Source organism: Carcharhinus amblyrhynchos, chromosome 8 (genome assembly GCF_965287045.1).
Source record: "Carcharhinus amblyrhynchos chromosome 8, sCarAmb.v2.hapA, whole genome shotgun sequence".
NCBI lineage: Eukaryota > Metazoa > Chordata > Chondrichthyes > Carcharhiniformes > Carcharhinidae > Carcharhinus > Carcharhinus amblyrhynchos.
In genome coordinates, this window is record NC_137331.1 from 111603825 (window position 1) to 111628173 (window position 24349).

At 46.7% G+C, this 24349-nt stretch overlaps 1 protein-coding gene across 1 annotated transcript in view; it reads right to left on the minus strand.

The window, feature by feature from the left end:
• Positions 1-344: 344 nt before the first annotated feature.
• The window catches only part of acss2l (acyl-CoA synthetase short chain family member 2 like), an 85307-nt gene continuing 61302 nt past the window's right edge, over positions 345-24349 (minus strand). The window contains exons 14-18 of the mRNA XM_080194650.1: positions 22388-22496; positions 16520-16588; positions 13078-13254; positions 2864-2938; positions 345-2061 (exon numbers count right to left, since the gene is read on the minus strand). Of these exons, the coding sequence (XP_080050776.1) occupies positions 1934-2061; positions 2864-2938; positions 13078-13254; positions 16520-16588; positions 22388-22496 (558 nt within the window). The 3' untranslated portion in view covers positions 345-1933. The remainder of the gene's footprint in view (positions 2062-2863; positions 2939-13077; positions 13255-16519; positions 16589-22387; positions 22497-24349) is intronic.

The window sequence follows — 24349 nt, forward strand, 5'->3', positions numbered from 1 at the left end:
TTTCACCATCGACCGTGGTTGGATTCGAACCCCAGATCATCACTCTGGGTCTCTGGATTACTAGTCCAGTGAAAATACCACTATACTACTGCCTCCGCACCTGGTTTCTATTGTCAGTTTTATATCGATTAGCTGACCTCAGCTAGCAACCGTGGCACTACGATAGTTTCTGTGCACCAGCACGGTTGAGGGAACATTTGGCCCAATCGACTGTGGATGACAGTGAGTTTTTGTAACCATAAGCATCGAGTGTGGGAAGGTTTAGAGCCAGTCTTGTGACCATCCGGCCCAAGATGAATTTGTCACCCAGAGGAGAGAAGTGGAAGAAAGTGGGAGGACGGAAATATTCACAAGCTCCTTTTAATCACAATTAATATTTTAATAAAACATTGCATAATCAAATCTCCATTTGAAGGAAAGACGTGAGAAATTGTTTTTGTTCGAACAGAGAAAATTATGCGATGATTTGAAAAGATGGGACAGAGTGGATACAAACAAACTGTGAGGAATCTAAATTAGTGGACAGTGCTCACGATGAATTGTAAGGATTCTGATAGGGTGCATCAGGAAGCTTTTTACATATAGAGTTGTGGGACTTTCGAATGCATTACTGGTGTTAGGCAGCGAAACAGGTACCATGAAACTGTTTCAGAATAATTTGGATTGGTGGTTAAGGGAAAGGGAACCAAAGAGATGTAGGAAATGGGTCGGCAGCTGGGAATAAGGAGGCTAAATGCTAATATAAACTAGTTGGGCTGAATGACATATTTCAGTTTTGTTAAATTCGATGTAAGCCATATATTGGGATGGCACAGTGGCACTGTGGTTAGCACCACTGTCTCCCAGCACCAGGGACATGCGTTTGATTCCCAGCTCAGGTCACTGTCTGTGTGGAGTTTGCACATTCTCCCTGTGCCTGTGTGAGTTTCCTCCGGGTGCTCTGGTTTCCTCTCGCAGTCCAAAGATGTGCAGGTTAGGTGCATTGGCCACACTAAATTCTCCCTCAGTGTACCTGAACGTGTGGTGGCTAGGGGGTTTTCACAGTAACTTCATTGCAGTGAACTGATTAAAAGTGAGACACAGAGGGAAAGTGATCTGTACAAATCCCACGGGAAAAAAGAGAAAGGGTTGGCTGGGGCGAAAGCAAGAAAATGCTGTGTGATTTGAGGGACAATGAAGCAAAGCAGCTTAGGCCAAACATAATATTACAAATCTCTTTCAACACCGCCACCTCAAGAAGATAGAGAATTGGTGAAATACATGAAAGACGCAAACCCATTTGAAGCTGAAGATGAGTATCACAGATCTGAAGAGGAACACAAGGAGTCTACCCTCTCCAAGCAGTGATGCTGCAAACCAAATCCATAGCATATATATGAAGGAGATGGTCAACGAGAGACAGAGAAGACATCCAAACACCAGAAAGAACAGGAAAGCTGAGTGCCACAGGTCGGAAACCCAGAGGAAGAATTGGGATAACTTAATTTTTGGAAAGGAGGCATTGGAGAGATTAATTTAGAAAAGGTTACAAATATTGTTCGCGATGTAGAAAAAGGTCATGCACAATTTAAACTGTGCAAACAGGAATGAGAGACATCAATTCCAATCAGTGGGAGGTAATGTGAGGATTGATAGTAGGGAATACCTCTTCACATAAGGATCAGTAAGTGGAATAAACTCCCCTTACAGTACAGGAGGTATAAAATCCTGGAATCACTTCAGAAAAATAATTAGACATTGGGAAGCAGTTTATAAAAAGCAATTCCTTAATGAGATAAGTTATTGCAGATTTGGAATGATTTCTTTTTAACAATACATTGCTAGTTAGAATATCTGTGCAGTGCAATTCCTGGCCCCTATTTGGACCAGTCTGTTCGAGGCTCTCTCTGTTCAGTACTGGGTCTGATTGGAACGGGCCATTCACTGCTTTCTTTCAAGCAGCTGCCTGACATCGCTGGCTGAACAGAACTTCCACCACTGTCGGGTCTATGAGGGTGGAGGTATCCCCCAAATCCTTTTCATTGCAAGCAATGTGCCTCAGGATGCGCCTCATTATTTTACCTTTGGAGAAGAAAAAACGATTGGTTAAAAGAAACATGTGCTGGTGTTGGCTGGGCGCTTTTTACAACTGGTCTTAATTTCACCTACTACAGTCTCAATACTGTGTGGAGTTTGCACATTCTCCCCATGTCTGCATGGGTTTCCTCCGGGTGCTCCATTTCCTCCCACAGTCCAAAGATGTGTGATTTAGCTGGATTGGCCGTGCTAAGTTGACCCTATTGTCAGGAGGATAAGCAGGGTAAATGTGTGGGGTTACCGAGATAGGGTGGGATTGTGGTCACTACAGACTTGATGGGCTGAATGGCCTCCTCCTGCACTGCAGGGATTCTTTGATTCTATTCAATTCTATGATTCTACTTCACAGTTTTTTATTCATTCGTGGGACATGGGTGTCGCTGGCTGGCCAGCATTTATTGCCCATCCCTAGTTGCCCTTGATAAGATAGTGGCGAGTTGCCTACTTGAGTGATTGATACAAGTGAGTGGCTCACAAGGCCAATTCCGAGGGCAGCTGAGGGTCAACCACACTGCTGTGGTTCTGGAGTCACATATAGGCCACAACCGGTAAGGACGGCAGATTTCCTTCCCTAAAGGGCATTAATGAGCTAGATGAATTTTTCCGATAATCGGCAATGGTTTCATGGTCATCAGTTGACTCTTAATTCCAGGTGTTTTTTATTGAATTGAAATTCTACCATCTGCCGTGGCGGGATTCGAACCCGGGTCCATTAGCTGAGATTCTGAATTAATAGCCTAGCGATAATACCACTGGGCCATCGCCTCCCCTGTGGCACGTGATTTACCTGAGCGGGTTTTTGGGAGCCCAGGTGCATTCTGTATGTAGTCAGGTGTTGCTATTGGTCCAATCTTCTGTCGTACTGCAAATTTAAGAAGAGATAGTTAGTGATTTTAGTCAGTTGAATTGTGTTATTCTCCAGTGATTGTGTCCTGCTGTTTGCCCAGGTGGAGAGCAGCAGCATTAAGGAATGAAAATATTTCCATTCTTTCTTCCCAAAGTACTTCTTCCCAAAATACTTACAGTGATAAACGCATCAAGGGTCACTGCTTCAGTGTGATGTTCCCCTTTCTCACTGCAGCATCCTTCTCATGGGCTCATAGGGCCCGATTTTACCATTTGGGCCGGATCCGGGCGTAATACAAATCCAAGCCCGGAATCCTCTTTGCCGCGTGCCCATACGCCTTCTGCTTGCTCTGGTGCAATTCATACTGCGGGCAGGGCTTAGCACTGCCAGAACGATCGGAGCTCTGAACTGCTCATGCGCAAGCACGCGTGCATCGGGAAAGAGGAAAAAAAGCAGAAAGTGGAGGGGGGGTGGGGGGCAGGAGGAGGAGGTGGCGGGTCAGATGTATCTCTAGGGAAGGCGGCGGGGGGGGGCTGCGAGAGGGCTAATCGAGGTCTGGTGGTGGGGGGAGGCCTGATCGCTCACTAATGGGAGGTGTTGGGGGCAGATTGATCTCTGCTGGCTGCACGTCCACTCCAGGAGGAGGGGTCACCCGCAGAGTGGCAGTGGACACCCCTGCCCCCCCACCTCCCGCCCCACCAGTGAGCAATCGGGCCTCCCCCCCCACCACCAGACAACTATCAGCCCTCTCGCCGCGCCCTCCCCCCACCAGAGATACATCTGACCCGCCTCCTCATCTCACCCCCAGAGGATGGTTTACCCTCCTCCCCCTCCTGCACCACCCACTCAGAGGGTGCTCTGTCTCGCCTCCTCTCCCGCCCCCAAGATTTTTATTTTGCAGGTCACTTACAGTGCGGATCTGGAACGGACGAGAAGAAGGTAAAGTGGGATTTGGTGGGAGAGTTGGGCATGCAGCTCATTAAATCAGTTTAAATGCATGCCGATTCGGACATGGACCGGATCCGTGCTTGAATTGGGTGTCGGTAACGTTGTGATTTGCTCGGATTCGGGTGCAGATTGCGATAAAGGCCTGACGCCTCAATTCACCGTGATTTCACACCCGAAAACGGGTGTAAATTGTTGATACAATTGGGCCCAGAGAATCATACACTGCAGAAAAAGACCCTTCCACCCATCAGGTTTGCACTGAGAATATCTCCTATTAAAGTCGCACTAATCCCATTTTCCAGCACTTGTCCCATATCCTTGAATGTTAGGATGTTTCAAGTGCTCATCCAAGTATTTTTTAAAGGTTATAAGGTTGCCAGCCTCCACTACCTTCCCAGGCAGTGTATTCCAGATTCCCACCATCCTCAGAGTGAAAAAGATTTTTCTTAAATGTATATACATGATTTGAAGGAAAATGTAACTGGTTTGGTTAGTAAGTTTGCAGACAACACAAAGGTTGGTGGATTTGCGGATAGAGATGAGGACCATTAGAGGATACAGCAGGATATAGATCAGTTGGAGACTTGGGCAGAGAGATGGCAGATGGAGTTTAATCTGGACAAATGTGAGTTTATGCATTTTGGAAGGTCTAATGCACTTAGGAAATATACAGTAAATGGCAGAACCCTCAAAAGTATTGATAGGCAAAGGGATCTGGGTGTACAGATACACAGGTCACTGAAAGTGGCAATGCAGGTGGAGAAGGTAATCAAGAAGGCATAAGGCATGCTTGCCTTCATCGACCAGGGCATTGAGTTTAAAAATTGGCAAGTCATGTTGCAGCTTAATTGAACCTTAATTAGGCCGTACTTGGAATATAGTGTTCAGTTCTGGTTGCCACACTACCAGAAGGATGTGGAGGCATTGGAGAGGGTACAGAAAAGATTTACCAGGATGTTGCTTGGTATGGAGGGCATTAGCTATGAGGACAGGTTGAAGAAACTTGGTTTGTTCTCACTGGAGCGATGGAGGTTGAGGGGAGACCTAATAGAAATCTACAAGATTATGTGAGGCATGGACAGAGTGGTTAGTCAGAAGCTTTTTCCCAGGGTGTAAGAGTCAATTATAAGGGGGCATAGGTTTAAGGTGCAAGGGGCAAGGTTTAAAGGAGATGTATGAGGCAGATTTTTGACACAGAGAGTAGTGGGTGCTTGGAACTCGGGGGAGGATGTGGAAGCGGATACTGTACTGACTTTTAAGACTTTTACTGACATCTTGACAAGTACATGAATAGGATGGGAATAGAGGGATATGGTCGCCGGTAGGATAGAGGGTTTTAGTTAAGTCAGGCAGCATGGTCGGTGCAGGCTTGGAGGGCCGAAGGGCCTGTGCCTGTGCTGTAATTTTATTTGTTCTTTAAATCAACTGTGGATCTCCTGCCCCTCACCCTAAAACTATGCCCCCACCTCGTGATTGACCCTCAACCAAGAGGAACAGCTGCTCCCTACTCACCATGCCCCTCAGAATCCTACACACCTCAATCATGTCCCCCCTTCAGCCTTCTCTGTTCTAAAGAAAACAATCCAAGCCTATCCAATCTCTCCTTATAGCTCAAATGCTCCATCCCAGGGAACATCCTGGTGAACCTTCTCTGTGAATCTCCCTCTAGTGCAATCACATCCTTCCTATAGTGAGATGATCAGAGCTGCTCCAGCTATGATCCAGCCAATACTCTGTACAACTCCAACATTTCCTCCTTTCTCTTGTATACTCTATACCATTACTGATGAAAGCAAATGTTGCAGATGCCTTTTAATTATACTCTGCCGCCTTCAGTGAATAATTACCCCAAGATCCCTCTGGACATTCATTAAATACTCCCTTTTCCTGTTACTTCTTCCAAAGGTGTATCACCTCACAGTTAGCAGGGTTACATACCATCTGCCACTGCTCTGCCATCTGACCGACCCATCTATATTTTCCTATAACCTATGAAATTCTTCATTGTTAACCACCCTACCAATCTTGGTGTCATCTGCAAACTTGCTAAACAATCCCCCCAGATCTTCATCCACATCTTTTATGTATATAACAGGAAGGGTCCCAGTACAAATCTTTGTGGCATGGTTAATATATGCTACAAAATTGGATAACTGTGACTTGGTTGGTATCACTCTTCCCTCTAAGTCAGAAAGCTCTAGAACACGACAGGTAGGCCAATCCTCCAGTGCAACACTGAGGGTGTCAGGGGTGGACTCCTTCACATGAGACATGAAAGCAAGCAGATTATCTAAGCACTATCTCATGGCTGTCTTTGGGACTTTCCTGTGTTCAAATTGGTTGAGGTTTCTACATTTTATTGTTTATTTCTTCATGGGATGTGGGCATCACCAGGTCAGCATTTATTGCCCATCCCTACTTGCCCTTGGGAAGATGTGCTGCCTTCTTCAATGGCTGCAGTCCCCAGATGGTGCTGGTAGGGAGGGAGTTACAGGATTTTGACCCAGCAACAGCAAAGGAACAACAATGTAATTGCAAGTCAAGGTGGTGAGAAGGTTGGGGCGGAACATAGAAGTGGGGATGTTCCCATGCATCTGCTGCTCTTGTCCTTCTAGTTGGTACAGGACACATTCAGAAGATGCTGTCTAAAGAGCCTTGGTGAGTTGCTGCAGAGCATCTTGAAGGTGGTACACACTGCTGCCACTGTATCAGTAGTGGAGGGAATGAATATTAAAGGTGGTGGATTGCTGCCAAACAAGCGGGCTGTCAAGCTTTTTGAACACAAAAACTTTTTGAGTGTTGTTAGAGCTGCACCCATCCGGGGAATGCAAAGTATTCCACCACACTCCTGACTTGTGCTGTGTAGGTAGTGAACAAGTTTGGACGGCGTTGTCAGGTGAGTTACTCTGTGCAGAATTTCCAGTCTCTGACCTGCTCTTGTAGCTAATGATCTTTTTCTGGTTAATGGCAACTCCCAGGATGTTGCTAGTGGAGATTCAGCAATGTTAATGCCATTGAATGTCAAGGGAGGTGATTAAATTCTCACTTGTTGGAGATAGCCTGGCATTTGTGTGGCGTAACTGTTGCTTGCCACTTGCCAGTCCAAGCTGAATTATTGCAGGTCTTGCCTCATATGGACATAAGAGTGCCTCAATGTCTCAGGAAGTTTATTTAAGTTTTTGACACAAGTAGGCTTACATTAACACTGCAATGAAGTTACTGTGAATATCCCCTAGTTGCCACACTCCGGCACCTGTTCGGGCACACTGAGGGAGAATTTAGCATGGCCAATGCACATAACCAACACATCTTTCAGACTGTGGGAGGAAACTGGAGCACCCGGAGGAAAACCACACAGACACAGGGAGAATGTGCAGACCCCACAGTGACGCAAGCCAGGAATTAAATCCATGTCCCTGGCGCTGTGAGGCAGCAGTGCTAACCACTGTGCCATCATGCCACCCTGATGTGAATGATGCTGTTCATCGTACAAACATCCCCCCATCTGCCTTTATGATGAAGTTTATTGCTAAAGCAGCTGAAGATGGTTGAGCCTAGGACACTGAGGAATTCCCGCAGTGATATCCTGGGATTGAGATGATTGACTTCCAACAACCACAAGCCATCATCCTTTGTGTCAGACATTATCCAACCAGCAACGAGTTTTCCTCCTGATTCCCATTGACTCCAGTGTGCTCGGGCTCCTTGGTGCCTCACTCGATCAAATACTCCCTTGATGTCAAGGCAGTAACTCACCTCACGTCTGGCATTCAGCTCTTGTATCCATGTTTGGACCAGGGCTGTCATCAGGAGCTGAGTGACTCTGGCAGAACCCAAACTGAGCGTTAATGAGCAGGTTATTGCTGAGTAAGTGCTGCCTGACAGCACTGTTGACTTCTTCCATTGCTTTCCTAAGGATTCAGAATGGATTGTTGGGACAGTAATTTGCCAGCTTGGGTTTGTCCTGCTTTTGGCAGACATTGCAACAATGTCTACATGTCAAAAGTAGTATTCATTTATTTATTAGTGTCACAAGTAGGCTTACATTAACACTGCAATGAAGTTACTGTGAAAATCCCTTAGTCTCCACACACCAGCGCCTGTTCAGGTACACTGAGGGAGAATTTAGCATGGCCAATGCACCTAACCAGCATGTCTTATGGGAGGAAACTGTGGCACCCGGAGGAAATCCACGCAGACACAGGGAAAAGATGCAGACTCCACACAGACAGTGACCCAAGGCGGGAATCGAACCCGGGTCCCTGGTGCTGTAAGGCAGCAGCGCTAACCACTGTGCCACCGTGCTGCCATCTTCATTGCGCTTTGGGATGCCTGTACTTTCTCTCTTTTCATTGTTTCGCTGAGTTTAAGTAGCAGCTTTTTCACATGTAACCAGCCTCTCACGTGACGCAGAGACCTATCGCATGCTCAGGAACTTGCCAGTCTCGGAACAAGCTATTGCTGCCCTAAATATTACCAGCAACTTCCAGCTAGGAACTTTAAACCAGTGAGGAAGCGATCTGATCACAGAAAATACTGGAAATAAGTGGCACGTTCTGTCAGCATTTGAAACAGTTCAGCACAGCACCCAGTGACCTCTCTTTCCATTGATGACTGACCTGCTGCATATTGCATGATTCTGCTGCCTTTGTTTTATAAATTTTAATTTCCGCTCACTGAAATTGTCCTCAGCATATTCTGTTTTCTTTTCCCATCTGTCAGCACTTTCTCCCTGGCAGGTGATGCCCTGCAGTCTCGATGTGAGTCTGTTGTGATTTATTGCCATTCCTGCCTCACTTCGAGCCCACTCTCAATCAGCAGCTCCTTGATTTGTGGGTCACATTAACCTGCGGTAAGTGGCGGTTCCACAGCACGAAGGTGCAGCGCTCAGCGCTCTCAGTACAAGCACAGCTAACAAGTGCTGACACCGTAATTCAAGTGGGAAAGATCAGGGAACCTGTGGCCAGGGAAGAGACAGAAAGCTCCACTCCATTACTCTGTAATCCCCAGGCCGTGCTGAATGGGTGCGAGTGAACTACAGCACCCCCTCCACCCCCGGGTTAAGGCAGGCAGACACATCAGCCACAGCTTCTGCTCCTCATCACTATCGAGTAGCTCTCGACGTAAAGTGTGTGCAAGTTTACAGTGGCAGAGTGGGTTAGCACTGCGCCAAGGAACCCGGGTTCAATTCTGGCCTTGGGTCACCGTCTGTCTGGAGTTTGCACATTCTCCCCCTGTCTGCGTGGGTTTCCTCCAGGTGTTCCAGTTTCCTCCCACAGTCCAAAGGTGTGCAGGTTAGGTAGATTGGCCATGCTAAATTGCCCCTTAGTGTCCTAAAATATCTAGGTTAGATGGATTAGCTATGGGAAATGTGCGGGGTTACGGGGATAAGGGGGGGCAAAGGGCCTGGGTAAGATAGTCTATCAGAGAGCGAAGTGTAAACTCAATGGGCTGAATGGCCTCCTTCTGCACTGTAACGATTCTATAGTGTTTCTGAAAATAAAGGGCAGAATCGCCTCCGCTGTGATCCAATAGCCCGCCAGCAAGCAGCAGCCCGACTCAGTTAATAAGAACGGCTAATTGTACATCGATATGAAGCAGTATCTGTGGGTCAGGTGCAGAAATGAAAGGGGACAACACAAAATAAAAGCGACATTTTAAGAAGCAATGCTTCCATCAACATCCCATTAAAAACCATCCATTGTGTATGACAAGCAATCTATTGTGAACTGTGTTTCCCAGCCGTTTCAATGTGATAAGCCATTATATAAATGCAATTGCTGATACATGTTTAGAGATTTGCCTCATCATATTCTCCCCTCCCACCACATTACAGTTCTTCCAGGAAGTAACAAGAATAAAGGGGAATCTGTGAAAGTGCTGCACTTTGATTCCAAAAAGGGATGGGTGCCTGAATGGGTGCAGCTCCAAGAAGCTTGACACCACCCAGGACAAAGCAACCCGCTCGGCTGCCACCACATCGACAAACATTCACTTCCTCCACCACGGACACTCAGAGGCAGCAGCGTATATTATCGACAAGATGCACTGCAGCAGTTCACCAAATATCCTTGGACAGCACCTTCCAAACCCATGACCCCTTCCATCTAGAAGGACAAGTGCAGCAGATACATGGGAACACCACCACCTGCAAGTTCCCCTCCAGGCCACTCACCATCCTGACTTGGAACTATATCGCCGTTCAAGATGCCACATCAGTTTATTACACTAAATAAGAGGTCATTGTGTAGGGGGTAACATATTAGCAAGATTAGAGGATTTCTCGAATGCCATTGAATGTCAAGGAAGACGGTTAAGATTCTCTCTTGTTGGGAAACGGTCACTGCCCTGCACTTGTGTGGCACAAATGTTACTTGCCACTTAGCAGCCTAAGCTGAATTAGTGCAGGTCTTGCTTCATATGGACAGTGTGCTTCAGTATCTAAGGAGTGGTGAATGGTGCTAAACACTGTGCAAATATTCCCCCTTCTGACCTTACTATGGAGGGAAGGTTATTAATGAAGCAGCTGTGGAAGGTTGGACCAAGGACACAAACCTGAGGAATCCCTGCAGTGAATACATACTAAAAGAAATAGGTAATCTGTAATCTAGCCCCCACGACAGGGAATACATGATCTACCCAGAAGCATTAGGTCAAACACCCCTCCCTGCGAACTTTACCAACCTTTCTGAACTCTTCCAACAACCTTGAACACTGCAAACTCTGCAACAACTGGTAAATAGTAATAAGCAACTAGTTGGATGAATTCTTTTTAATAGTACAGATGAGGGATCTATCATGTAGCCCCAGTGCAAGCTCAACTGTGTCTGTTTGAAGAGAGGATGTTAACTAGAGCAGCAGGGTTGAAAATGGCAGTGCTGGTTCACATCAGGATTAGGCTCTATCTGACAACACAGCCTGTCCACTCTGCATGGCTATTAACACCACGCTACTTCTTGCAATGATGCAAGCAAACCTCCAACCATCTCTTCTTCAACTCACAGCACCAAGGACCCGGGTTCGATTCCCAGCTTGGGTCAATGTCTGTGCAGAGCCTGCACATTCTCTCCGTGTCTGCGAGGGTTTTCTCTGGGTGCTCTGATTTTCTTCCACAGTCCCAAAGACGTGCTGGTTAGGTGCACTGGCCATGCTAACATCCCCCTCAGTGTATCCGAATAGGCACCGGAGTGTGGCGACCAGGGGATTTTCACAGTAACTTCATTGCAGTGTTAATGTAAGCCTATCTCTGACACTAATAAATAAATTTCAGAGTTATCAAATTGATCTACATTTCAGTAAGGACTGAAATAAATTCTAAGGTAAGCAACAATGCTACTCGGAAAAGAGAGCAGATAGAGGAGTGGAAATAAACCCAACAGATAACAGAAGCAAAAGATAGCTGAGATAGTCACAGGCCTATCAAAGAGAAGGCTGTGGCACAGCACTATTGTCACTGGACTAGTTATCCAGAAGGCCAGGATAATTCTTTGGACACCTCAGTTTGAATCCCACCATAGCAGATGGTGAGATATGAAATTTTTTTTATATCTGGAATTAATGACAACCATGAAACCATTGGCGATTGTGGAAAAAAACCATCTGGTTCGCTAATGTCCTTTGGGGAAGGAAATCTGTCCTTACCTGGTCTGGCCTACATGTGACTCCAGAGCCACAGCAATGTGGTTGACTCTTAAATGGTCCAGCAAGCCATTCAGTTCTAAGGCCAACTAGGAATGGGCAATAAATGCTGGCCCAGCCAGCGACACCCATGTCCCATGAATGAATTAAAAAAAGGAAGGTTAGGAAAACCTATGCATGTAAATTTAAATTAAAAACATTGGGCAGGATTTTCCGACCTCACTCATCCCAAAATGAAAAAATCTTGCCCAAGGTTAACGGACTTTTCCATGCTCCGTCCCTCGCCCACTTGGATTCCCGTGGTGAATTGGCGGGATGGTAAAATTCCGGCATGGACGCTGGGAACACACAATGGGTACATGGCTCCCACACAAGGGCCAGGAAATAAACAGAGGTACAGAACCACCCTCCTTCCTGCCATCACCACCCCAACTCAACATGTACTGTGCTCTGTCACAGAATCCACACCGAGTATCACCTTGCACTCCCGGCACTCCAATTAAGACAAGACATGGGAAGAAATTTATTCTTTCAGAGAATCATCAGTATTTGGAATTCACCTCCCCAGAGAGCAGTGGAGGCCTGGTCATTGAATTTATCTAAGGCTCTGAGTTAGACAGATATTTGATTGGCAAGGGTTATGGATTAAGAGTTATGGGTGTGGCGGTGAGTTGGGGTGAGGGGTTGGGAGTGTGGTGTACTGGGGACATGATGTGGGTATGCCGGCGTTGGACTGGCGTAAACACAGTAAAAAGTCTGACAACACCAGGTTTTAGTCCAACCTATTTATTTGATAATATACTCACTAGCTTTCGGGGTTACCCCCTTCGTCAGGTGATTCACCTGACGAAGGGGGTAACCCCAAAAGCTAGTGAGTATATTATCAAATAAATAGGTTGGACTAAAACCTGGTGTTGTCAGACTTTGTACTGGGGACAAGCAGGAAGGTGGAGTTAAGATCAAATCAAATCAGCCATGATCTTATTGAATGATGGAGCAAACTCAAGGGGCTGAATGGCCTACTCCTGCTCTTACTTCTTACCTTCTTATGTTGAGCAGGCCCAGGCCTGCCAAAAGTCTCCCTTCCAATAAAGAAAGTGTTGGATAAAGCTGCAGGTCCGAGGTTTTTATTGAAGTATTTTTTGTTTGCTCCTGGGTTCCCTCATTTGGAACCTCATACTTTTAAAAATTTATTCATGGGACATGTGCATTGCTGGTTAGGCCATCATTTATTGCCCATCCTTAGTTGCCCAATGCAGTTGAGTGTCAACCCCATTGCTGTGGATCACATATAGGTCAGACCAGGTAAGAATGGCAGATTTCCTTCCCTACAGGACATCTGTGAACGGGATGGATTTTTCCAACAATCAACAATGGTTTCATTGTTAGCAGTGGATTATTAATTCCAGATATTTTTTACTGAGTTCAAATTCCACCATCTGCCATAGTGGGTTTCGAACCTGGGTCTCAAGTTTCTGAAATAATAGTCTAGCGATAATACCACTAGGCTATCGCTTCCCCCATTGTATCCAGAGCAATTTAAGCCTTGTCCAACTCGGCAAAGTTACCTTTGTTTTTCAGTTCGTCTGTGATGGACTGAGTCAATTCCCTCCCATCCTTTAGAGTGACAAAGCAGTAAATACATTCGCCCTTTACCGGGTGTGGATGGCTCACGGCAGCAACCTCTACTACTGCATTGTGCTCTGCCAGGGCTGATTCCACCTCAGCACTGCTCAACAGGTGACCTGTTAATGTCAAAACAAAGATTCAAAATACACATTGATGTGGTGAGCACTGTGACGATACTGTGCCTTTAAGAAATGTTTTTAATCATGTTTCGCTGCAGGTTTTTAAAAGCAGGTCCTAGCATTTTATTGGCACTGTGATGCCTGCAACTCGTGTCCTCTAATTGTTACTGAAGCAATATAATGGACATCATGTTTATTTTTAGTCTGGATTAATGCAGAGTTCTGGAGCTTTATGGTCTTTTGGGGATTGCTGAGTAGAGCTAGATATAGGGATGATTGACAGGTCAGGTGATGCCTAGGGACAAATTTTCTTCCACAAAAAAATCCAAGGTTTTAGTTTCATTCTTCTCAGATGCTGTTTGGACTGTAGACAGAAAGCGGTCTCCCTCACTTTCTCTCTCTCTCTTTACAGGTGCGCTGAAAGTTCCAGGACTGGGAAGCCTCAGAGTTTTACTCTAACATTGAAAGTTTTACTCTAACATTCACAGCAGGTGTTTAAAAACTGCAAAATCCAGCATCATGTGAGTATACTTGCTTCTTGTGCCATGTCTAGAAAGCGGTGTATGTTTATGAGGTGTTGTTTGATTTGGAACATCATAGATAGCTAGCTGTTAAGGTTTATATGTATCATGTTTGATTTTTGTAATTGTAAAAGTTATGCTAAACCTTTTACTATATTTTAACTTTCTTAAATAAACTTTGTTTGATAAAAGCTTCCTAGTCACTTCAATCGTACCTGGAGTAAAACACCTTATGCTCACTCATGCCAAAATCAAATGAAAAAACCAAGGAGGGAGTTTTCCCATCCGCTATCCACCACGAGAATCGTAGCAGGCAGGGGACGGACCATACTAAGGTCTGGTGACCTTGGATGGGGCTTTCTGGTTTTGGGGCGAGTGCAGCCAGAAAATCCCGCCCTTAGGGTGTAGGCTAACTTCATAAAACACTTCGGAGATTCTGGCCTGGGTTTCAACAGCAGGACGATTCGTTCTCCACAGCGTGATGATGTCCCCAGACTCTGAGCACTATTTTAATGGTGATCTGTATAAGGAAGCCTTCCCAACAGCTAAACCCCATTCAGAGGGGGATCTGAAGCAGAAGCGGCAATTCAGATGAAGCTTTTTACTTTCTTTTGTGGATCCGATTAGGGCCTCTCAAGGAACTCAAACACCTGCTCCCCTCACTTTCCTAGCAGCAGACATGTTCCTGGGACCACACCCTTATTTGTGTGTGAGAGGTCACCCAAACATGGAACATGTTAATGAGGTTGAGGAGGCCACACTTGGAATATAGTGTTCAATTCTGGTCGCCACACTACCAGAAGGATGTGGAGGCTTTGGAGAGGGTACAGAAAGGATTGACCAAGATGTTGCCTGGTAGGAGGGCATTAGCCATGAGGAGAGGCTGGAGTAACTTGTTTTGTTCTCACTGGAACGACAGAGGTTGTGGGGCGATCTGATAGAAGTCTACTAGATTATGAGAGGTATGGATAGAGTTGACGGTCAGAAGCTTTTTCCCAGGGTGGAAGAGACAATTACTAGGGGGCACAGGTTTAAGGTGTGAGGGGCAAGGTTTAAAGGAGATGTACGAGGCAGATGTTTTACACAGAGAGTCGCAAGTGCCTGGAACTCATTGCTGGAGGAGGTAGTGGAAGCAGATATGGTAGTGACTTTTAAGAGGCGCCTTGACAAATACGTGAATATGATGGGAATAGAGAGGATATGGTTGCCGGTAGGGCAGGGGGTTTTAGTTAAGGTGGGCAGCATGGTCGGTGCAGGCTTGGAGGGCCGAAGGGCCTGTTCCTGTACTGTAATTTTCTTTGTTCTTTGAGTTAACATTGTCCCAATTCCAATCTGACATGGAGAAGCCATTGGGTTTGCTCAGAAAGTAACCTCAGTGAGCCATACCTCAATATCATTTTTACTTCATTCTTCTTCAGAGTGTGGGCATACCTGCCAGGGCCAACATTTTGCTGCCCATTCCCTATTGCCCTTGAGAAAGTGGTGGTGTGCCAACTTGCTTAACCACTGCAGTCTGTGTGGTGTAGGGGCACCCACAGTGCTATAGGAGAGAGTTCCAGCGCTTTGTATGGAAATATATTTCCAAGTCATGATGGTGTGTGGCTAGGAGGGGAACTCCCAGGTGGGTGGATACAATTAATAAATATGAATGTTGCAATGTTCTCCCAAATATCCTCCAATGCATTAGGCATCGGTGCTGTATTGGGAATGGAGACTTTTTTTAAAGTATATTTATTAGTGTCACAAGTAGGCTTACATTAATGCTGCAATGAAGTTACTGTGAAAATCCCCCAGTCGCCACACTCCAGCGCCTGTTTGGGTACACTGAGGGAGAATTTAGCATAGCCAATCCACCTAACCCACACGTCGTTCAGACTGTGGGAGCAACCCGGTGCATCTGGAGGAAACCCATGCAGACACGGGGAGAACGTGCAGACCCCACATAGACAGTGACCCAAATTGGGAATCGAACTCAGGTCCCTGGAGTTGTGAGGCCCCTGTGCAAACTACTGTCTCACCGTGCCGCAGAGTTCTGGGAAGCTCTCCTGCCCTACTTGGACACAGCTGTCAGGGGACAGTCTGCTAACACTGAAACTCTGCGATTCCTCTGCTCTGGGAAGCTCCGAGGGGAGCAGCCTGCCCACTTTAGCTGACCCAGCCTGCCCTTGTACAGAGGAACTCCTAGTCCAAAACCCAATGTTGAGCAGCAGTGTCTCCAGCACAGAGACAACTGTCTCCCAATCTATGCAATCTACGTGTCAAATGAAGGACCAAACCACAGAAGCTGGGAAGCGGGGGTGGCGGAGGTGACCAATGCACTGGACACCTGAGTGACTGCTGATGTAGCCCTGCTGCTGCTGTGATATTGCGAGGCCAAAGGTTGCAAGTGGCCTCCATCCTGGGCTCTGGAGACAGCCCCAGGCATTGTTCAGGTGAGTCCCGACATCGGCACACCATAAGTTCCAGATGTGTTTTCTACCAGTGTGTAGATTATCTAACCGCTATCACTTGCTATTTGTGGGATCTTGCTGTGTTGTTTTTTTCCATATTACAACAGTGACTACACTCCAACAGTGTGCAATTGATGGCAAAGCATTTTGGAATATTCTAAAGTAGTGCAAGGCATGATCTAGATGATTTCTTTCAAACATTCACACACAAATATTCCTCATGCATAAATGACATTTAATGTTCTGGTTTCAAATTCCAGACAGCTCTGAGTAAAGTGACAATATTCCCACCTGAGACATTCAGCATGTCATCTATCCGTCCAGTGATCCAGTAATAACCATCGCCATCACGTCTGCAACCTGGATAACAAATCCTTCAGTAAGAAACACTGGCAGTCACTTAGCGGCAAATTGAGCTCTTTAATTATTTATCCATGTAAGCTGACAAATTGTAAAGAAAAAGCTGCAAGGAACACCTTTAAATGTCGCTTTCAGTCATATTTTGCTACAAAGATGAATCGCACAGGAGGCTGTTGCTTCTTTTCAAATCAGTCTGAAACATTACTTTAGCTGAATCTGATCATAGAATCCCGACAGTGAAGAAGGAGGCCATTCAGCCCATCAAGTCTGCACTGACGACAATCCCACCCAGGTAACCCCACGCATTTAATCCTAGCTAATCCCCCTAACAATAAGGAAGAATTTAGCATGGCCAATCCTCCTAACCCGCACATCTTTCAGACTGTGGGAAGAAACCGGAGTACCCGGAGGAAACCCACGCAGACACGGGGAGAACGTGCAAACTCGCAACAGTGATCCAAGCCAGGAATGGAACCCAGGTCCCTGGCGCTACGAGGCAGCAGTGCTAACCACTGTGCCACCATGCCACTCCATTGGTAACACTTAAAGCCAGGAACGTACTTTCATCCCCAACCCACCACTGTCTTCCCACCAACCACACCTCCTCCCTTCCCCCACCCCCTCCCACCTCACCCCACTGGCTCCTCACACAACAAGGGAAAGCAAATTCTGGAAAATTCCATTCTAACCACGTCAGACAATCAAACTCAGGTGATTTAATTCAATCCAGGTGATTACCATGTATGTTAACTTCTAAATCAATCACTTTCTACAAGATGTGATCTCTGTCCATTCCAGGAACCGGTCTCCTTTTGAACATGGGTCTTTAGGGACAGAGATAGGCCACTCAGCCCTTCAAACCTGCTCTGCCAATCAATAAGATCGTGGCTGATCTGATTGTGGTCTTAACTTCACTTTCCTGTCTGTCCCCCCATTACCCTTGTCTCGTTTGTCCAACCAAAATCTATCGATCTCGACCTTGAATGAATTCAAAATTGAGTCTCTGCCATTTCCTGTGGAAGAGAATTCCACTCTTTGAGAAAAATAACTTTTCCTCATCTCTGTCTTAAGTGGTAGACCTCTTATTCTTAAGCTGTGTCCTCTGGTTCTAGTCTCTTCCACAGGAGGAAACATTCTCCCAGTATCCATCCAATCAAATCCCCTCAGGATCTCGGCGTACAGAGATTCAGCGCACACTGCACAAGTCGCAGACACCATCAAGCCTTCTGACTACTTCGTATAACTCTTAACACTCTCTTTTGGTACTCTTATGGATTGTCCTGATGAGTGCAAGATGAAAAGCTTTGACAGAAATTGTCTCTTTTTTCAGCAATATAACGCTATCAGGTTTTGTATAACTCTATCAGGTCTCCATATCTCTATGAAGTAAATAGACCCAGTTTTTCAATCATTCTTAGAGTCATAGAATCCCTACAGTGCAGAAGGAGGCCATTCGGCCCATCAAATCTGCACCGACCACAATCCCACCCAGGCCTTATTCCCGTAACCCCTCATATTTCCCCAGCTAATCCCCCTGACACTAGGGTCAATTTAGCATGGCCCATCAACCTAACCTGCACATCTTTGGACTGCGGCAGCAAACCGGAGCACCTGGAGGAAACTCATGCAGACACGGGGAGAACGTGCAGACTCCGTACAGACACTGAATCAAGCCGGGAATCGAATCCGGGTCCCTGGCGCCATGAGGCAGCTGTGCTAACCACTGCGCCACCACAAAAGTTCTTCTGAACCTTTCCTAAGGCCACTATATCACTCACCATAACGGGAGCCCGGAACTGGGCCAATAAGATGCCGTCTAACCAAAGATCTATTTAAGGACAAAATTATGCTTCTCAAATGGATTGGATTGGATGGCTTGAGCTGAACTTTCCTGCTGAATTTTGGGTGCCTTATTCCGATTATTTTATTCCTGAGGCTCCACTTTCCCTGCAGCCAGAGTGCACCTCCTATTTAGCAATTGCTGCCCACCTTTAAGAGCATCGGATAAAGTGTAGTTTCCTAATCCCTAAACAGATGCAGCACAGGTAGGGCCAGCACAGGTAGGGCCAGGACAGGTAGGGCCAGCACAGGTAGGGCCAGCACAGGTAGGGCCAGCACAGGTAGGGCCAGGACAGGTAAGGCCAGCACAGGTAGGGCCAGCACAGGTAGTACCAGCACAGGGTAGGGCCAGGACAGGTAAGGCCAGCACAGGTAGGGCCAGCAAAGGGTAGGGCCAGCACAGGTAGGGCCAGCACAGGTAAGGCCAGCACAGGTAGGGCCAGCACAGGGTAGGGCCAGCACAGGGTAGGGCCAGCACAGGTAGGGCCAGCACAGGTAAGGCCAGCACAGGTAGGGCCAGCACAGGGTAGGGCCAGGACAGGGTAGGGCCAGCACAGGTAGGGCCAGGACAGGTAGGGCCAGCACAGGGTAGTGCCAGCACAGGTAGGGCCAGCACAGGTAGGGCCAGGACAGGGTAGGGCCAGGACAGGGTAGGGCCAGCACAGGGTAGGGCCAGCACAGGGTAGGGCCAGCACAGGGTAGGGCCAGCACAGGTAGGGCCAGCACAGGGTAGGGCCAGGACAGGTAAGGCCAGCACAGGTAGGGCCAGCACAGGGTAGGGCCAGGACAGGTAAGGCCAGCACAGGTAGGGCCAGCACAGGGTAGGGCCAGCACAGAGTAGGGCCAGCACAGGGTAGGGCCAGCACAGGGTAGGGCCAGGACAGGTAGGGCCAGCACAGGTAGTACCAGCACAGGGTAGGGCCAGCACAGGTAGGGCCAGCACAGGGTAGGGCCAGGGTAGGGCCAGCACAGGGTAGGGCCAGCACAGGTAGTGCCAGGACAGGTAGGGCCAGCACAGGTAGTACCAGCACAGGGTAGGGCCAGCACAGGTAGGGCCAGCACAGGGTAGGGCCAGCACAGGTAATGCCAGCACAGGTAATAAGAACATAAGAACATAAGAACATAAGAAATAGGAGCAGGAGTAGGCCATCTAGCCCTTTGAGCCTGCCCCGCCATTCAATAAGATCATGGCTGATCTGTTGTGGCTCAGTTCCACTTTCCCGCCCTCTCCCCATAACCCTTAATCCCCTCTCTTATCAAGAACCCATCAACCCGCTTCTTAAAAATATTTAGCGAGGCAGCCTCCACCACTTCAACGGGCAGAGAATTCCAGAGATTCACCACCCTTTGAGTGAAGAAGTTCCTCCTCAACTCCGTTCTAAACCGCCTCCCCTTTTATCTTGAGGCTGTGCCCCCTAGTCCTACTGTCTTTTTTGAGTGGGAAGAGTCTCTCCACCTCTATCCTATCCATCCCATTCATCATCTTATACGTCTCAATGAGATCTCCCCTCATTCTTCTAAACTCTAACGAGTACAAGCCTAGTTTATTCAGCCTCTCCTCATAGCTCAATCCCCTCAACTCCGGTATCAGCCTAGTAAACCTCCTCTGCACTCCCTCCAGGGCCAAAATATCCTTGCGCAGGTGCGGCGCCCAAAACTGCACACAGTACTCCAGCTGCGGCCTCACCAATGCCCTATACAGCTGCAGCAAGACCTCCCTACTTTTATATTCAATCCCCCTCGCTATGAAGGCCAGCATCCCATTCGCCTTCCTGACCACCTGCTGCACCTGCAAGCTGGGTTTTTGCGACTCATGCACAAGGACCCCGAGGTCCCTCTGCACCGTCGCCTGCTGCAGTTTTTCGCCACGTAAGTAATAGTCCTTCCTACCATTCTTCCTACCAAAGTGGACCACCTCACACTTGCCAACATTAAATTCCATTTGCCGTTTCCTGGCCCATTCGCCCAGCCTATCTAGATCCTTCTGCAGACTCTCCACACCCTCCGCACAATTTGCCTTTCCCCCAATGCCAGCAGCAGGCATGTCTCATGGTGACCAGTTAGTGGCACATGGTCCCTGTCCAGCCCTGTTCTTGGGCACCAGCCTGACATCTTGCCCTCTGCCCGCATTAAAGATTGAAAGATTTTGTTGAGAATGGTGAAGCCCCAAGACCCCGATTTGAAACTTTCACATCCGCCATGAGAAAAACTCTTCAACATACTGACTATTATCAAACCTGTTGGCACCAATAAAGAAGTATTCCTGGGAAGCAAAAATAATAATTTAAAACAGTTCCCTAACGGGAAATAGGCAATTTGAATCAGAATAAGGCTAAACGTAGATAATGATCATATAAATGTTATATAAATGTATATATATGAATATGCAATTCCAAACACCACTGAACTCTGAAACCATGCACTGGGGTGTGAGTATTTGTAAGACCAGAACATATCCCAGTATTGAGGCATCAAGTGCAGAAAAATAAAGCTCATGGTATAGGGGGTAACATATTGGCATGGATAGGGGATTGGCTAGCTAACAGGAAACAGGACAGCGTACAAATACAGTTATTTGTGGGCAGCACGGTGGCATAGTGGTTAGCTCTACTGCCTCACAGTGCCAGGGACCCAGGTTCACTTCCCGCCTCGGGTCACCATCTGTGTGCAGAGTTTGCATATTCTCCCCATGTCTGCGTGGGTTTCCTCCGGGTGCTCCGGTTTCCTCCCACAGTCCAAAGATGTGCGGGTTAGGTTGATTAGCCATGCTAAATTGCCCTTTAGTGTCAGGGGGATTAGCAGATAAATATGTGGGGTAACAGGAATAGGGCTGGATGGGCCGAATGGCCGTCTGCACTGTCGGGATTCTATCATTCTATGTAAGACTAGGGAAGTTATGCTTCAGTTGTACAGGGCACTGGCGAGCCCATATCTGGAGTACTGTGTACACTATTGGTCTCCTTATTTAAGATAGGATATAAATGCATTAGAAGCTTATGCAGAGAAGACTTACTAAACTAATACCAGAAATGAGTGCGTTGTTATATTAGAAAAGATTGGACAAGCTAGGTTCATATCTGCTGGAGTTTACAGGAATAGGAAGTGACTTGATTGAAACAGGACAGCACAGTGGCACAGTTGTTAGCTCTGCTGCCTCACAGCTCCAGGGACCTGGGTTCAATTCCTCGTCTTGGGTCATCTGTCCACACTGTCTGTGTGGAGTTTGCACATTCTCCCCGTGTCTGTGTGGGTTTCCTCCGAGTGCTCCAGTTTCCTCCCACAGTCCAAACATATGCGGGTTTGGTGCATTGGCCACACTAAATTGCCTCTCAGTCTCCCCGGGTGGGTAGGTTAGAGGGTTTGGTGGGGTAAATATGTGAGGTTATGGGGATAGGGCCTTGGTGGGTTTGGTGTCAGTGCAGATTCAGTGGGCCGAATGGTCTCCTTCTGCACTGTAGGGATTCTGTGATTCTATATAAGATCCTGAGGGGTCTTGACAAGGTGAAAGTGTAAAGGAGGTTTCCACTTGTGGGAGAATTTAGAACTAGGGGTTGCTGTTTAAAAATTAAAGGTCATCCATTTAAGACAGGGATAGGTAGACAATCTTTTTTCCTCTTTTGAAGATAGTGAGTCTTTGGAACTCCCTTCCTCAAAAGGCAGTGGAAGCAGAGTCTTGATAAACAAGAGGGTGGATGGTTATCGAGAGTAGGTTGGTCAAGTCAGCCATGTTCGTGTTGCATAGTGGGGTAGTCTTGAAGGGCCAAATGGCCTGCTCCTGCTCCTAAAACTTGTATACTTGTAAAACTCCTTCAAGATTGTGATTTTTCTGGTGTAAAGCAAGTGAAATAAGTAATTTAAACTAATCACCAGACACCCAAGCAACTGTGGGTTTGTCACAAAGTATGTTCATTCATATAATTCATGTAAAAAGAAATCATTGAAAGTGAAATAGTGATTTACTGTCTCCAGTCAGGTAAAAGCCTGGGAACTGTTTGAAGTACGTCATCTCAAAGCGCTCATTGTCGCCGTACACAGTACGCAGCATGGATGGCCAAGGTTGTTTGAACACCTGAAACAAAGGCAAAAACAGGACAATCCCGCCAGTTAAAGAATATCATTGTCATAGACCCCCAGGAGCACTGACACATTGTGCCGTGTGTTTACTATGTCACTGCACCATGGAGTCATAGAGGTTTACAGGAAACAGGCCCTTTGGCCCAACTTGTCCATGCTCCCCTTTTTTTTAACCACTGTTCTACTCCCAATTGCCCGCATTTGGCCCATATCCCTCTACCCCCATCTTACGCATGTAACTGTCTAAATGCTTTTTAAAAGACAAAACTGTACCCGCCTCTACTACTACCTCTGGCAGCTTGTTCCAGACACCATCCTCTGTGTGAAACAATTGCCCCTCTGGACCCTTTTGTTTCTCTCCCCTCTCACCTTAAATCTATGCCCTCTAGTTTTAGAGTTCCCTACCTTTGTGAAAAGATATTGGCTATCTACCTTTTCTATGCCCCTCATTATTTTATAGACTTCTGTAAGATCACCCCTCAGCCTCCTACGCTGCAGAGAAAAAAGTTCCAGTCTGTCCAGCCTCTCCTTATAACTCAAACCAGCAAGTCCCAGTAGCATCCCGGTAACTGAGTTGGTGCCTCTCTTACCTCCGAAGTTTGTGTATTTAAGTCTCCCCGCAGTGACTGGAGAATGGAAATCTCTGCTGACACAGTACAGAGGGAGTGCTGCACTGTCAGAAATTCCAGCTTTCACCTGAGCCAAGATTCACTATTTTGAAGAACAACGGATTCTCCCTAGCCAAGATTTATTCCACAATCAACATCGAACACATTGATTATCTGCTCATTATTTGCCTGAATCACAGGGTTGTAATGATGAAGGAGGAGGCCATTCAGCCCATCCTATCTGCTCTGGCCCTCCAAATGAGCTTAGTGCCATTCCCCTGCCTTTTCCCCATGGCATGTTGTTTCTATTCAAATAATCATCTAAAGCCCTCTTGAATGCTTTGACTGACCCTGCCTCCACCACACTACCAGGCAGCGTATCCCAGACCTGAACTCGTCGCTGTGTGAAGAACTTTTTCTCACATCATATTTGTTTCTTTTGAAAATCATTTTAAATCTTGCCCTCTTGTTATTGATCTTGTTACAGGCAGGAACAGTTTCTCCCCATCTACTCTGTCCAGCCCCCTCATGATTTTCAACATCTCGATCAAATCTTGTCTTCGCCTTCTTCTCTCCAACGAGAACAGTGCCAAGCTCTCCACATCTACCCTCAAATGTTTCTCATCCCTGGAACCATTCCTGTAACTCCCTTCTGCACTCTTTCCACTTGATCACATCCTTCCTATAGTATGGCGCCCAGGACAGTACACAATACTCCTTTCTAACTAGAGTCTTGTATAAGTTCAGCACAACCTCCTTGCTCCTGTGCTCTATGCTCCTATTAATAAAGCCCTGAATCCTATATACTTTAATATTTACTTGTTAATGTCATAAGTCAACATGTTCTCCCCATGTCTGTGCGGGATTCCTCCAGGTACTCTGGTTTCCTCCCACAGTTCAAAAAACGTGCTGCTTAGGTGCATTGTCCCATGCTAAATCTTCCCTCAGTGTATCCAAGCAGGCACTAGAGTGTGGTGACTTTGGGATTTTCACAGTAACTTCATTGCAGTGGTAATGTAAGCCTACTTGTGAAAATAATACATAATATATAAACTTTAAAGCTATAGTTAGTCTAGCAGCAGCATTCCTCTATCAGAGGCTTTCAACTTTTGAAAGATAACACATTCAAGAAAGCCAGATATGACCTAAGGAGATCGATCAAAAGACAAGACTGGACCAAGCCAGAGTCCCAAGCTAACTTCACTGTAGCGTTAATGTAAGCTTACTTGTAACACGAATA